Source organism: Microcebus murinus, chromosome 19 (genome assembly GCF_040939455.1).
Source record: "Microcebus murinus isolate Inina chromosome 19, M.murinus_Inina_mat1.0, whole genome shotgun sequence".
NCBI lineage: Eukaryota > Metazoa > Chordata > Mammalia > Primates > Cheirogaleidae > Microcebus > Microcebus murinus.
The window spans coordinates 3778258-3794417 of NC_134122.1; the positions used below are offsets into that span (position 1 = coordinate 3778258).

Consider the following 16160-nt stretch of genomic DNA (forward strand, 5'->3'; position numbering starts at 1 on the left):
TCGCTGGCGGCCCGCGCCGGCTGCGGGGCGTCGGGCAAAGGCAGGCGCGCGCGTCCGTTCTTTATTCCACCGCTGTTAGGTGGGTTTAGGCGCCGGACAGAAAGCTGCGAGCCTCACAGCCGGTCGCTGTCCCTGCGCTCAGGGCTTCCGTTGAGGCGACAGAGTACGAGTAAATCACGGAATGCCCAGGGTCGAGAGGGAAAGCGGCGGCATGCCCCAACAGAATCACGGGGTGGTGCCTCTGGTTGGGGAGGTTGGCAAAGGCCTCTCAAAGGAGGTGATGGTGAGGCGGGGGCAGGAAGGGGACGTCCCAGACAGGGGGGCGAAAAAGCAGGGGGGGATGTGGAGCGACAGGCTGGATGCGAATCCTCTCGGGCCTGGTAGGACTTGTGTGACGCGACTGGCGTTTTAAAGGACCTTCCTGACTACCGTGTGGAGCATGGTTCCAAGAGAGGCAATCAGGAAGCTGGGAGACCAGCACATAGTGATTTAAAAATTTCCAACTGACCACGTTTAAAAAAAGCGTAAAAAAGGGACAGGTGAAATTAATTTTAGTACTATATTTAATTTACCCCAATATGTGCAAAATACTGTATCAACAATTAGTTAATATAAAAAGTTATCAATAATATATTTTACATCCCCCCCACACACACAAAGTCTTTGAAATCCAGTGTGTATTTTATACTTACAGCACATCTCAATGTGGACCAACTACAGTTCAAGGGCTCAGTGGCCAGCTGTGGCTTGTGGATGCCGTACTGGACAGCACAGATCTTAAAACGTTTATTCTTTTACTCATTCGACCAAGCAAGGTCTTGTTGTAGGCCTGGAAATACACGAAATGGAATAAAGCCCAATCTCTGTTCTCAGAGTGTACACAGTCCAGCTAGAGAACTATTAATAATAGCTTATGCTGAAGATGTCAGAACAGTGCTTTGAGAGTTCAGGGGAGGGAGTACTTAAGGCAGGCTTCAGAGAGGAGAAGGACATCTAAGCTGGGACTTGGAGGATGTGTAGAAGTTTCCCAGGTGAAAGTGGGGAGAGCACGCTACTACGCAGCAGAAGCTGCTTATGCAAAGTTGCAGAGAGTCTCTGGGGAATTACAAGTAGTAGTGGCTGGATGGTAGGATATGAAGTGGGAGGCGGGAGGGCAAGGAAAGATGAGGGTCTCATAGGCCAGTGTCTGCAATTTAGAATATATCCTGTTTGGTACACGATGGGGAACGTTGAGGCTTTTGAGCTGAGCGAAGTAACCGGATTCATGTTTTGGCCAAATTCTGGCAGTGTGGAGGGGATGGAAATTTGAGGCAGGAGGACCCATTGGGAAGGGAAGGGGCTCTAGGCTGGATCCAGAGGGAAGGCCCATGGAGACTAACACCGGAGTTAGAAAGGTTAGAGGGCAAAAGGCAGGCAAAAGGGTGGCTAAGAGTGTCCTATGCAGTCGAGGTCAATTAGGACAAGACAGGCAAGCCTTACCATGCCAGATGCTTGTGAAAATTCACTGACTCCCTGGAGTCCCCTGAGTAGTGTGGGAGTTGAGAGCCAGTGAGAGCCTAAAATTTAGTCAGTTGGAACTGGGTTGAAGTCTTCGGCCATACCACTGTATGGCCTTCTTTAAAATATTTAATTTTTCTAACTACAAAATGAGGATAAACATGATACCAGTTTTGTGGGGATGCAATAGTTTAATGCATTTAGGTCACTTCTCGTGGTGCCTGGCACACAGCCAGCACCCAATGCAAGTCGTTGCTTTTATTATCTGTTATGCTTTGAGTGCTCCGGCCTCGGTTCCCTCACCTACAGAAATGCAATTGTCATCTCCCACTGGCTGTTGGCAGGAATCAAGGAATAAATGAGATGGTTGAAGTGTATGTGCAAATTTAAAGGTCAATGTTGCTCGAAAGGTTGAACATAGGGTCACCACGTGACCTCACAGTTCTTCATATGACCGAAAGAACCGAAAACATAAAGCCACACACAAAGGTACACACAAATGTTCACAGCATTTGTTTGCATTCATAGCATCAATGTTTATATTCCTATTAGCCAAAAAGTGGGAACAATAGACAAAGACTCTCTCCTTGGCCAAGCTTTAGTCAGCCTCCTCTGAATCTAAAGGCTGCAACCTTTGGACTTCTGTGTCTGTCTTTGGATCACCCAGTTTTAGCAAGAATCCTGTTAAGTTGGTTTAACCAGAATCCCTCCCACCCCCATATCTTATCAAATTCCTCATCCTGGGTCAGTTTGGCAAAAAATTACCCTACACTCCTGGTAATTTTCCATCTACGCACAGCACTGGTCTCCCACTCCTTGAGTATAAATCCCCGCTTTTCCTTCTTGTATTTGGAGTTGAGCCCGTTTCTATATTGAGATCTTTATTGCAATAGTCCTGAATAAAATCTGTTTTTACAGCTTTAACTACTGTCCTTTGACACAGTTGATGAATGGACAAACAGAAAATGGTCCATCCACGCAATGGAATATTACTATTCGGCCACAAAAAGGAATGAAGTGCCGACACATGCCACCGCATGGATGAACCTTGAAAACATGGTGCCAAGGAAGCCAGTCATAGAAGATCATATATTGTGTGATTCCATTTCCGTGAAATGTTCAGAATAGGCCCAGCCATAGAGAAAGAAAGTCACAAAATAGATGAGTGGGGTTGGGGGAGTTCAGGGAAATGGGGGGAAGTGGTAATAGACCCAGGTTTTCTTTTTAGGGTAATGAAAATGTTCTAAAATCGATTGTCATGATGCTGAACATACCTGGGTATTTACTAAAAGCCATTGAACTGCACATTTTAAACAGGTGAATTGTACAGTAAGCAGATTATACCTTAACAATGCTGTTACCAAAAGAGGGACAGGGGCCACACTTAAAGCAACCCTGGAAGAATTCAGACACATAATCTAACAACAGAGTAAAGGCAAGCCTCTCTGTACAGAGATAGCATGATGTTATTATTCATGTTATTGGCTCTGGAATCCTTAGTGAGTGTATCTGAGATCAAGAGCCCACAACCGTCCCAGGAGGTATCAATTTCGGGCTTGCAGTACAACTACTTGTCTCATCTGTTCCTGGGCAACCTTCGCTTTCTGCAGAACGGGTTTCCTTCCGTGTCACCAGCCTCCTCCCTGGCACCTGAGGCTCGCCTCTGAGCCTCACACCTGTCCCACAAAGCCTGCTACACTTTATTTTTAGTTCAGATTTCACTGTAACTGGGGCGGCCGGCGTGCCCTAGGCCCAGGACACTTTCAGTGACAGGCACCTTTGCACCTGGTGGCCCTGGCCACCAGAAGATCATTCTCGTGCTGCTGGACAAAAAAACAGCTGTTGACCTTCAACAGGGCCAGCCCACTGGTCTCCTGAGAACTTTTGCCCACTTGTTTGCCTCCCCGGTTGTGCAGAAATAGCCCAAAGGTGGGAAAAGCATGAGCTCTCCTCTCTTCTCTAGAAGCACTGCCATCTGCTGGCAACATGGCGGCACTACGACGTGGTGAAGTCCCCTCCCCACCTTTCATTCCCAAACTTGGAGTTTGCTTGACCCGAGCCCCAGGGATTAGTGTTTATCCCTCTCAGTTTAGTTCTTTTAGGCCAGAGTTAAAATTAGACCTGAGCTATACATCGAGACTCCATAAAGAAAAGCGTGCATAAGTATTGAGTTGATGAATTTTCAAAAACCTCACACACAAGTGCAGCCAGGACCAGGTCAAAACAGAATGTGACCATCCCCCCAGCAGCCTCCTCATCCCCCTTCCACTCAGTGTCCCAACACCAGAAGGTCACCAGCCTGGCTCCTAAGAGTGGATTCATTTTGCATGATTTTGTATGTTCTATTATAAGTTGGAGCCGGTTGGAGCACACAGTGTGTAATTTTTGTAATGCAAAAACCCAGGGCGTTGCCAATGCTGTTCTACCCATTGGCACAAAGACCAGTAGTCCTGAGGGTGTACCTTCCTCCTCCCACGTTCTCTGCTTCCTCCTAAACTCGCCTCCCACCGTCCAGCTGCTGCATCATTGGCTTGAGAGCCTCAAAGAAAATCATTCTAGGAGATGCAGCTAACATCACTGAGCACTCTGTGCTCTTCACACACACACCTGCCTCCATCCCAGCAAGGAACCTATAAACGTTTACCTCCGGCTCCTGATCCTGCAGGAGCAGTTAAAGGAGTGTGCTCAGAGTCACACAGCTGGCACCCAGCGCACCTCAGGTCTTGTGATTCTAGACTGATGTTGCTCCTCGCCACCAAAGCTGTACTCCAGGCGTGGGTGTGAGTCAGCACACACGGAAGCAAGAGAAGTCATTATACTCCGGCCCGTTCTTTGCAAAAATCTGTCTTTACACCCAGCATAGGACAGGGAAGGAGCCTGCTGGGGTGGGCCAGCAACCCAAGTGGGCCAGCAACCCACTTGAAATCCGCATTATTGGCCCTTTAGTCTGTTTGAATTGTTGCAGATGTCCAGACCTTTGATGCAGAAAAGTGCTCACATGAGAGGTGCACAGCGTGATGCATTTTCTCAGACTGACCACGCAGTGCACCCACTCCCCAGCAACTGGCCTCATGCTCCCTCCCAAGCAGGAGGTCACCCAAGGGCAACCACTCTCCTGACTTCCAGCACCAAAGATTAGTTTTTGTACTTTTTATAGCAATGGGTTCATCATACAGTATGAAGTCTTTTGTATATGGCTTCTTCTGCACACTTTTTTTTTCTTTTTTTTTTTTTTTTTTGAGAAACCAGGTCTCACTTGGTCACCCAGGCTGGAGTGCAGTGGCCTCATCACAGCTCACTGCAGCCTCAAACTCCTGGGTTCAACCGATCCTCTCATCTCAGCCTCTCAAGTAGCTGGGACTACAGGCATGTGCCACCTCTTCTGCTCATTTTTTTTTTTCTATTTTTTGTAGAGACTGGGGTCTTACTCTTGCTCAGACTGTCTCTAATTCCTGGCCTCAAGCGATCCTCCTGCCTCAGCATCCCAGAGTACTAGGATTACAGGTGTGAGCCACCACACCTGTCCAGCCATCCAAATAGTTTTCTAAAGTGGTTCTGCCAATTTGCACTCCATCCGAGCATATGAGAGTTCTGCTGTTCATAGGCTTGCCAACACTTGGTATTGCCAGATCTGCAAATTTAAGTGCTAAGTGATTCTGAAACATGAATGATTAAAATGTGAATGTTTATAATATTTCTATCAATAGGGCTCGTGAGAATTGACAGCTTCTTTGGAGCTATCATCCATTTAGCAAACATTTACATTGAGCACCTACTATGTGCTGATACCCCAAACAAGATTTTAAGCAGCGAACTTCTCATCAGAATCCATGGGAGCCAGAAGGCAGTGGGATGACATGTTCAATGCACTGAAGAAAAATAGGGTGACCCCTATATGGCAGTATTGGTGTTTGGGTTAAAGGAACTGTAAATTCAGTGTCTGTCCACAGTGGTTCCATGGAGACACTATTAGGGAGCATGCAGTGTAGCTGAAGATTGTCTTTGAGTTCTTTTGTGTCTGTTTATGTTATTTAACCTCCCCTATGTGCGTTGACTGAGGCAGCTCACCATCGTCATGGCCACAGGTGAACCACCAGCCTGCCTGTATTCATCTGGAGGTTTAACCAAAAAAGCAAATATTTCCCTTTGTGGCTCTTCCTAGGAAAAAGGCTCTTTGCAAAAGACTGTTTCATTCATTCCATCAACTACTGTTTATTGAGCACCTACTATTGTGCCTACTAGGAGCCAGGCCCCAGGGGAAGGGAGACACAGCTCCCAGGACAGTGGGGAGGAAGACACTGATCAAATTGCCATACAGGTGACCATTGCAAACATATGAAGGACAGACATGAGACGTGCTAAGACACTGGAGAAGGCAGTGTTTGTCTCAAGCCAGGAGGTGGGGAAGGCTTCACTTAGAAGGTGATGGGTGATCTGGGATCTGAAGGATGAGTGGGAGTCACCTTTTCCAGCCAAAGATGAAGAGAGTGAGTGTGTCAGCCTGGGAGACAGCATATGCAAAGGGCCCTGGCAGGAGGAACAAGGCAAGGACAAGGACTTGAAAATCATGGATTGGTCTTGTAGTATCCTGGATGAAGCTGGAGCCCATTCTACTAAGTGAAGTATCACAAGAATGGAAAAACAAGCACCACGTGTACTCACCATCAAATGGGTGTTAATTGATCAACAATCAACTCTATGTGGGCATATAGTAGTAACATTCATTGGGTGTTGGGGCAGGTGGGAGGGGGAGGAGGGGATGGGTGCTGTGCCCACTGTCTAGGGGATGGACATGCTTGAAGCTCTGACTCAGGTGGGGCAAAGGCAATATATGTAACCTAAACATTTGTACCCCTGTAATATTCTGAAATTAAAAAAAGAAATATTACAGTTCAGTTTTATATATGAAAAGAAAAAAAAAAGAAATAAAATAAAATAAAGAAAATCAAGGATTGGATAATGGGTTAATATCTAGAATATATAAAGAATTCCTACAGCTCAATAACAACAAAACAGCCTGATTAAACACAATGGGCAAAGGACTTGAATAGACCTTTGTCCAAAGATACACAAACAGCACGTTAAAAGATAAGCACGTTAAAAGATGCTCACTAGTCACAAGAGAACTTCAAATTAAACCATCACAAGATACCATTTCACACCCATTAGGATGGCTATTACAAACAAAACAAAACAAAACAAAATAACCAGTGCTGGTGAGGATGTGGGGAAATTGGAACCCTTGTGCCTTGCTGGTGGGAATGTACAATGGTGCAGCCACTGTGGAAAACAGATGTTCGTACAGCTGTCTTCATAGCAGCAATATTCACAATAGCCGAGTGGTAAAAACAACCCCAGTGTCCACGGACAGGTGAATGGATAAACAAAATGTGGTATATACATCCAATGGAACATTATTCCGATTTTGAAGTAAAGGAAGTTGTGACACAGCTACAACATGCTGAACCCTGAAGACATTATGCTAAGAGAAATAAGCTAGTCACAAAAGACAAACACTGTGTGACTCTCTTATCACAGTGAGGTCCCTAGTGCAATCAAATTCCTAGAGACAGGAAGTAGAACGGTGGCTGCCAGGGACTGGGGCAGGGGGAATGGGGAGTGAAGTGTTTAATGGGTGTGGAGCTAGTTTGGGAAGATGAAAAAAGTACTGGAGATGGATGGTGGAGACGGCTGCACAACAGTGTGAATGTGCTTGATTGTACACTTAGAAACAGGAGCAGAGACAGCCGCTGCAAGTTGAGGCCAGGAAGTGGGGGGATAGGGCCCAGCGTGCAGCCTGTAGACTTCCGGCCAGGCTCCCGAATGAGCACTTTGTGCCAGTCAGGCTCCAGGTTGTGAGCAACAGAAACTACTCTGGTCCCCCGAGCAGAAGAGCACTTGATTGGAAGGTTGTGGCAGCTCCCCGAATTATATCCCTGGCTGGGGAACCCGGCTCAGGTGTAAGCCAGGAAGCTGCCCCTGTCCAGCGACCCAGCCACTACTGGCTGGACTCCTGACTCCACTGTAGTCGTCTTACAGACTCCCTTGGTGTTCCTCTTGCACTTCCGCCTTGGAGTGAGTTAAGGGCGGTTGGCCCCAGTTTGGAAAGCAGAGGCTCACGGGGGTTAAGTGTCTTGCCCAAGATGGTGAGTCGATGAGTCGCTCCAGTTCTGTACACCGACCCCCAGACCAAGGCTTCTCCCACAGCACCTACAGCTTCCAGCAGGTTAGTCTGGAGCCAGTTTGCATCTTAAGAGATTAAAAAATATATTGGTCCTGAAATTCAGAACCAGAAACAGCAGTTGCCTTGTTGATGTTTCACTCCCAACCACAAATGATTCTGCAGGGATCTGACTGGACTTTCTGCTTCTGAGTAGGGGGCCAGCAGCTGACACCTGCTGAGGGATCCCTGGACAAATAAAAAGAATGCCCAGGCCTGTACTCTCAGCACTCTGGGAGGCTGAGGCGGGAGGATCACTTGAGGTCAGGAGTTTGAGACCAGCCTGAGCAAGAGGGAGATCCTGTCTCTACAAAAAATAGAAAAATTAGCCAGGCATGGTGGCACATGCCTGTAGCCTCAGCTAGTAGGGAGGCTGAGGTAGGAGGACCGCTAGAGTCCAGGAGTGTGAGGTTGCAATGAACTATGATGATGCCACTGCACTCTACTTGGGGCGAGAGAGTGGGACTCTGCTTAAAAAAAAAAAAGAAGAAGAATGTCTAGTCACCAGGCAGCCCAAAGCAGCAAACATTCACTGTGAACTCTAATCCTTCTCCAGCAACCCAGGGCTTCCCTTGACAGTTCTTCCTGGAGTGAGAGAAGAAAGGTCATCTGATTATCATTCTTAGCTATTTATCCAGCATGAACACTGGCTTGTCTGGGCACAGTGGATGAATCTCACCCTTAAGGAACTGATTGAATCCTTGACGTCAATTTATTTGGGAAAAGAAATAGTGCTTACAGTTCGTTTCCAATCATGCTAATTGGCTTCTGGCTCTAAGAAGCCATTCAAAGAATGTCCCAGTGATGAGTTTGTGCTGGAACTGTCTGAAATCGGGGCAGAGGTGAGCAGTGCCAAGTCACCACTGCTGCCTGCTGACCCAAGGCAGGGTCTCTCCCTGTGGACAGCAAACTCTCCAGGAAGCCAAGAACACCCCCTGGAGTATTCCTCTTCTGCGCTAATAGCCAAGTGTTTTAAAATTTTTTTTACATACTTTATTATTTCCAGACTTAAAATGATAATGATTTTTAAAATTATAAATCCTTTCAAGTCTACTATATTGGGTGTGTTGGTTTTTTCTTTTTTTTTTAATTTTCATCATAAATATTCATTTATCAGCATCCAATCACATGCAACAGATACAACTTTCCCAATTCTCGTCATTCTGTAATATGAAATGAATGAAAGCACGTAAATCAACACAGATTGGTGTTATACATGATCAATGTTTGCTAAATAAAGTATTATTTTTCTCTAGATGCATGGGAGTAAATTGAAAATTCCAGGCTGGGCGAGGTAGCTGTAATCCTAGCCTGAAATCCTAGCGCTCTGGGAGCCTGAGGTGGGAGGATCGCTCAAGGTCAGGAGTTTGAGACCAGCATGAGCAAGAGCGAGACTCCATCTCTACTAAAAAATAGAAATTAGCTGGACAACTAAAAATATATAGAAAAAATTAGCGGGGCATGGTGGCACATGCCTTTAGTCCCGGCTGCACAGGAGGCTGAGGCAGGAGGATCGCTTGAGCCAGGAGTTTGGGGTCGTTGTGATCTAGGCTGACACCACATAACCAAGGCTGACACATAACCAAGAAGGAAGCCACAGTGTCTTCCATAACTTATCAGAAGGGACATACCATCACTTCCACCATGTTCTTTTGGTCACATGGACCTGGTACAGTGTAGGAGGAGCCTACTTGAGCGTAGTACCTTAGGGCGCCATCGTAGAGGGGGCTACCACAGCAATCCTACCTCAATTAGCGTCCACCCCCACTCTCATCTTGTTCTGTTTTATTATAGGCATAACTACCATCACTACCTGAAGTTCATTTCTTTCTTTGTCGTAGTAAAATAAGGGCCTGTCTCCACCGCTAGCCCGTAAGCTCTGAGAGATCAGAGACCCATCAGACTTGCTCACTGTGGCCTCCTCCACACTCAAGGGCAGAACCTGAAACACAGCAGGTGCTCAATAACTATTAGTTAATAAATTAGTTAATAATATTAGTTAATAAATATTAGAAGGGCCAGGTGCGGTGGCTCACACCTATAGTCCTAGTACTTCAGGAGGCTGAGGAAGGAGGATTGCTTGAGGCCAGGAGTTTGAGACCAGCCTGGGCTACATAGTGAGACCCCACCTCTACAAAAATATTTAGAAAATTAGCCAGCCTGGTTGGTGTATGCCTGTAGTCCCAGCTACTCGGAAGGCTGAGATAGGAGGATCGCTGGAGCCTATGAGTTGGAGGCTGCAGTGAGCTACAATGGTGCCATTGGACTCCAGCCTGGTGACAGCCTGTCTCTATTAGAAGTATTTATTTATTTATTTATTTTCGTTGAAGAAGTGGGTCCAGGCACAGTGCGGGGTGTTGGGAAGCACATCGGCATCTCCATGGCTGGCTTGCAGCCCCAGCAGGAAGGCCTGGCTCTCACCTCTCTGCATGGTTGCAGCCTGGGCTGCCTTATAGCTTCACTTTCCTAAATCCCCAGGGAAACACCCTGTGTGCCCAGGAGCTGCCAGCGCCAACTGTGACATTTCCCTGCCCGACACCTTCCTGCCCTCTGGCTGACCTGGTCCTTATGCCCGTGAACCGAGCTCCAGCAGCTCTGCACCTGGGGGCAGGTGACTCAACCTCTCTGAGCCTTGGTTGATTTGTCTATAAAATGAAGAGAACAACTGCACCTGCCTCATGGGCTAGTTGCAAGGATTCAATGTGCAGTAATGAGCGGAAAGCCTTTAGCCCTCAGTGAATGTGAATGAATCCTCGCAGGCTGCCCCAGGATGCGGGGAAAGCAGTGGCGGGTGACCCTGGAGGTCGTGCAGACTCAAAGCGGCCCATTTGCAGTATCCAGTTCCTTCTCGGTGTCCTCAGGCGGAGCGAGGGCAGATCCGTCTCTGCTGTACCAGATGGAGTTCTCGGGCGGCGTAAGCAACAAAAGCCAGTTCTGCAGAAAAGAAGTCTGCTGTAGGGACGTTGGGTGGCCCGGAGCCGCCATGGGGAGGCCTGGAGAATCAGGCCCGGCTTCCCAGCCAGCAGGCTGGTGCTGGCTCTGTCACCCAGGCTGCAGCTCAGTGGCGTGGTCATTGCTTAGTGTTGTGGTTCAGACCCTGTTTGAGTTCAGACGTGAGTATGTCTTGACGCATCCTGGGGCAGAGTGGCCTCGCCCAGTGGTGGTGTTCTGTGGAATTGTTCGTGCTCTACACCGAGGCCAGCTCTGAGCACACCTAGGCCGACGGTGCCAGGCCAGGCCCCGCCGTCAGGGGCTGCTTTTCTCATCCACTGCACTGGCTTTTAGCCAAGGGCGGGTGAAGTCAGCGCCCAGAGCACTCACCCATGACGTCCAGATCGTCACCAGTGCTGAAAGGTCGCTGGTCCAGAGGTTGCTCAGAGAGTGCGTCTGTGGCAGCACTGGGGTCCCTCTGCCACGCTCTTTTCTTTTTTTTTTTGAGACAGAGTCTCGCTTTGTTGCACAGGCTAGAGTGAGTGCCGTGGCGTCAGCCTCGCTCACTGCAACCACAAACTCCTGGGCTCAAGCAATCCTCCTGCCTCAGCCTCCTGAGTAGCTGGGACTACAGCCATGCGCCACCATGCCCGGCTAATTTTTTTTATATATATTTATTTTAGTTGGCCAATTAATTTCTTTCTATTTATAGTAGAGACGGGGTCTCGCTCTTGCTCAGGCTGGTTTTGAACTCCTGACCTCGAGCAATCCACCCGCCTCTGCCTCCCAGAGTGTTAGGATTACAGGCGTGAGCCACCACGCCCGCCTTGCCACGCTCTTTCTGCTGCACACTGTGGCCTCTGCTGGGACAGTGGCTGCACTGGAGCATTAAGACCCTGGGAGAAGTCTGGGTGCGGTGGCTCGTGCCTGTAATCCTAGCACTCTGGGAGGCCAAGGAGGGCAGATTGCTCGAGGTCAGGAGTTCAAAACCAGCCTGAGCAAGAGCGAGACCCCATCTCTACTATAAATAATAAAGAAATTAATTGGCCAACTAATATATATAGGAAAAATTAGCCGAGCATGGTAGTGCATGCCTGTAGTCCCAGCTACTCGGGAGGCTGAGGCAGGAGGATTGCTTGAGCCCAGGAGTTTGAGGTTGCTGTGAGCTAGGCTGACGCCATGGCACTCACTCTAGCCTGGGCAAGGAAGGGAGACTCTGTCTCAAAAAAAAAAAAAAAAAAATTGCTGTCTGAGAATGTTGGCTAAAAAAAAGAACAAAGTAAAGTTTATTTAAATAATTTTTTTTTAAAAAAGGAAAGAAATTAGCTGGACAACTAAAAATATATAGAAAAAATTAGCCAGGCATGGTGGCACATGCCTTTAGTCCCAGCTACTCGGGAGGCTGAGGCAGGAGGATTGCTTGAGCCCAGGAGTTTGAGGTTGCTGTGAGCTAGGCTGACGCCACAGCACTCTAGCCCGGGCAACAGAGTGAGACTCTGTCTCAAAAAAAAAAAAAAAATACAGGCCGGGCGCGGTGGCTCACGGCTGTAATCCTAGCACTCTGGGAGGCCGAGGCGGGCGGATTGCTCAAGGTCAGGAATTCGAAACCACCCTGACCAAGAGCGAGACCCCGTCTCTACTATAAATAGAAACAAATTAATTGGCCAACTAATATATATAGAAAAAATTAGCCGGGCATGGTGGTGCATGCCTGTAGTCCCAGCTACTCGGGAGGCTGAGGCAGGAGGATTGCTTGAGCCCAGGAGTTTGAGGTTGCTGTGAGCTAGGCTGACGCCATGACACTCACTCTAGCCTGGGCAACAAAGCGAGATTCTGTCTCAAAAAGAATAAATATATAAAAAAAAAAAAATACAAAAAGACCCTGGGAGAGCACACGAGCCTCCTGCCACACAGGTGGTCATCAGAAATAAAACTGGTTCTTGGTTCTGACACTCAGTGCTGAAGCCAGAGGCCTAGCGTGCCAACCCCACGCCATGAAAACATGCTCCAAAGTCCAGCTGGACTTTCTTTCTCTACAAAGCCAGAAGCCCTTTTTTTTTTCTTAAGCCTAGTCATGGACTGTTCTACTTGACCCCTAGTGTTTACATGGTATTAATAGCTGCACAGGTGCAGCAAGAAGTGTTTGCTCTGGGGTAAATTCCCTCTCGGGCAGCCAAGAAGACATTCATGATCACCCACGAGGTCTCAGTGAGCGAATTTACATCTAGCCTGGCTTGTTGGGCTTCTGGAGCAGAGTGTGTTCCTCAGGACGTCTGCTGGGGTCAGAGGCGAGTTTTAGACCACCTTTGCCAAACACGCCATCCCCACGGTGGGACTCGCGGCTGGCACAGTGCACAAAAAGAAGGCGTCAGTGGGTGAGCCCCGGGGAGCCTGTGCATACCTCGTTTCAGAGGTTTCTCGGTGTTTTTTTTCAGGAAAACATGATCCACTGGTGGAGTGGTCATTTCAAACATCTGCAAGTCTGTTGCTGTCACTCCGTACCCAGGATAGCATGTTGGTGGCAGGAGGTATAAGCCTGATTTGTGTCCACCTGCAAAGTCTCCAACACCTACTAGGGTGGCTGTAACCAAAAATACAGACAATAACAAGTGTTTACGGGATGTCGAGAAACCGGAGCCCTTACCCACTGCTGGTGGGAATGTACAATGGACAGGCCTTGCAGCACTGGCCTGGCACTTGACATATACTATTTCTACCCCTGCCCCTCCATTTTATTTCCCCATTTAGCAGGGAGAGAAGCTGAGGCCCAGAGAGGCTGAGTCACTTGCTCAAGGTCACACGGCTGGTGAGAAGGATTTGCATCTCCACCTGCATAAATCCAAAGCAGACAGGCTTTCCACTGTCCAGGTGTCGTCTCCTTTCCAGGTCTTCTGTGGGGAAGCCAGGTGAGATTGGCCCTCAGCCAGGGGCACGTGGCCCCAGCTCAGGGGGGGAGCACAGCAGGGTTCAGTGAGGCTGTCATCACTAGGCGGGCAGGACATGGGGGGACTCAGGACAGACTGTGCCCTTTCACCACCTGACTCTCCCCTCCGGGAGCTGGAGCACCAGGGCGTGGGGGTGGGACACTGGGCCATGCCCAGACGTGAGCTTAGTTCTTCAGATTCTCTTTTTATTTTTTTTTCGAGACAGAGTCTCACTCTGTTGCCCAGGCTAGAGTGAGTGTCGTGGCGTCAGCCTAGCTCACAGCAACCTCAAACTCCTGGGCTCAAGCGATCCTCCTGCCTCAGCCTCCCGAGTAGCTGGGACTACAGGCATGTGCCACCATGCCCAGCTAATTTTTTCTATATATTTTTAGTTGGCCAATTAATTTCTTTCTATTTTTTAGTAGAGACGGAGTCTGACTCTTGCTCAGGCTGGTTTCGAACTCCTGACTTTGAGCAATCCTCCCGCCTCGGCCTCCCAGAGTGCTAGGTTTACAGGCGTGAGCCAACGCGCCTGGCCAGTTCTTCAGATTCTTTTCCCTACATGCTCTTTTCTCTAAACCTCTGTCTTCCTAATGCCAAGAAATCTGTCGTCTGTCCAGATTCCAGAGACTTCCAAGGAGGGGCTGCCTCTCCATCACTCACCTGGGCACTTCTAGGAAAGGGTCATTGGTCTTACACAGCCAAAGGGCTTGAATGAAAAGGCTGCCTGTTCCCTATTCAAACGTTCATCAAATATTAATCGAGCACCTTCTCTGGGCGAGGCGCGCCCCAGAGCACCCGCCCCGCGCCAGGCTCTCAGAAGCATGCCCGCTCGGCCACGTTCTCTGGCGTCCTAGCAACCAGGAACTATGATCTGAGCTCCGGCCAGGACAGAGGCCATTCTTCCCTGACCATTGTGACTCGCTGCCTCCCCGAGCCTCTGAGGACCGGCCCCTGTACTTTGGGGGGCCACGGAAGCTCCCGCTTGTCCCCAGGCTGCACCGACCCAGCCGAGGGCAGGATGAGCTTCTCGCTCACATTCAAGGAGCTGGTCAACATCGCCATCCCGCAGTGCGGGGTGGTCAACTTCAAGGCGCTGCACCTGCTGCTGCAGGGCATGCTGGAGCACATCCACATGGACGGCCTCAAGAAGGTCCTCTCGGGGGACGAGGACTTCCTCCAGACCTCGCCGGCCATGACGGTGCCCAGGGAGGGGGACGCCCAGCCCATCCTCACCCCCATGAAGAGGCTCAGCAATGTCTTTGACCACGTGGTGAGCCGCGTGGACAGGATAGAGAACCAGCTGGCCATGCTGCAGGAACTGCCCACCACCTCCCAGCTGCTGGAGGCCAGCCAGGGGACCGGCCGGCCCGCCCAGGACCTGTGGAACCTCATCAAGGTCCGGAAGATGGTGGAGGGCGTTGAGGAAGCCACGGCAAAGGTAACCGCAGCTCCAGGCCTGCTCTGCCCCTCTGCCCTGCCCCCGTGCAGCCTGTCTCCTCTTCCCTGGGAGGGGCCTTCCCCTTACAGCGGGGCAGGAATGGGGCTTTAGGGTCAGGCAGACCCAATACTCCAGGCTTGCCACTTTCATCCAGTATTTTTTTTTTTTTGAGACAGAATCTTGCTCTGTCACCCCAGCTAGAGTGCTGTGGCATCATCGGAGCTCACTATGGCCTCAAACTCCTGGGCTCAAGCGATCCTCCTGCCTCAGCCTCCTGAGTAGCTGGGACTACAGGTGCACACCATTGCACCTGACTAATTTTTCTATTTTTAGTAGAGATGGGGTCTTGCTACATTGCTCAGGCTGGTGTTGAACTACTGGTCTCAAGCGATTCTCCTGCCTCAGCCTCCCACAGTGCTAGGGTTACAGGCATGAGCCACCACATACATCCAGGCAATCTCCCTCTTCTCTGACGCCGCCTCTATCTTTGCATCTTCTCTCTCTGACTCTGACCCGCTCACCCCACTCCTAAAAGGGTGCGTGTGATTACAGATCATTTCCCCACCACAACAGCCTAAATTCAATCACATCTGCAAAGTCCCCTTTGCCATAGAGGGCAACACAGTCACAGGTTCCAGGGTTTAGGAGGTGGACATCTTTGTGATGAGGCCTTTAGATGTCCTTGCCCCAAGCACCTGGTTTGGCAGGGGGTAAATCCCCGCACCCCTGCTGAAACACGCAGAGCGAAGATGGAGGCTGGGCAGAGAAGAAGGGGTGAGACTTGCCAGGTGCTTGGGGCTGGGGCCAGCCGGTCTGCGCTGAGACTGCCACCAGGTTGGGGGCTGGGTCCTGGCGGGGAGACTGCTCCCCAGGTCCCCACCACCATCCGGATAGCCCAGGGTCCAAGGGAGGAAGGGAGGGAGGGTCCCTGGGGGGCAGTTCCCAAGCCTTACCTCTGCTCTCTGCCTCAGTGGGTGCCCGACCACGCCTTTGCTGCTTACAAAGCCCCAGACCAGACAGGGTGGAAGCTGTCACCCACCCGGGCCAGCTCCTGTGGAAGGTGCCTGCTCATTCGCTTGTGTGCTTGAAATCGCTTCCTTCAGCACAAGCGGGAGGTTCATGCTGCAGGGCTTGTAAAAACACCTTT

At 49.6% G+C, this 16160-nt stretch overlaps 1 protein-coding gene and 1 long non-coding RNA gene across 3 annotated transcripts in view; one reads left to right on the forward strand and one right to left on the reverse strand.

Annotated features, from left to right (window-relative positions):
- Positions 1–8182: 8182 nt before the first annotated feature.
- LOC109729621 (uncharacterized) lies at positions 8183–14803 on the reverse strand. 2 transcript variants are annotated; one of them, XR_002221725.2, is made up of 3 exons: positions 14236–14803; positions 9531–9659; positions 8183–8880 (listed from the first exon to the last, which is right to left on the reverse strand). It is a non-coding gene; the product is annotated as an uncharacterized LOC109729621 (long non-coding RNA). The 2 variants fall into 2 exon arrangements; XR_012913476.1 differs by lacking the exons at positions 8183–8880; positions 9531–9659 and adding exons at positions 9788–10651; positions 13050–13229.
- The window catches only part of C19H16orf96 (chromosome 19 C16orf96 homolog), a 34357-nt gene continuing 32687 nt past the window's right edge, over positions 14491–16160 (forward strand). Inside the window, exon 1 of the mRNA XM_075995039.1 lies at positions 14491–15013. Within this exon, the coding sequence (XP_075851154.1) occupies positions 14594–15013 (420 nt within the window). The 5' untranslated portion in view covers positions 14491–14593. The remainder of the gene's footprint in view (positions 15014–16160) is intronic.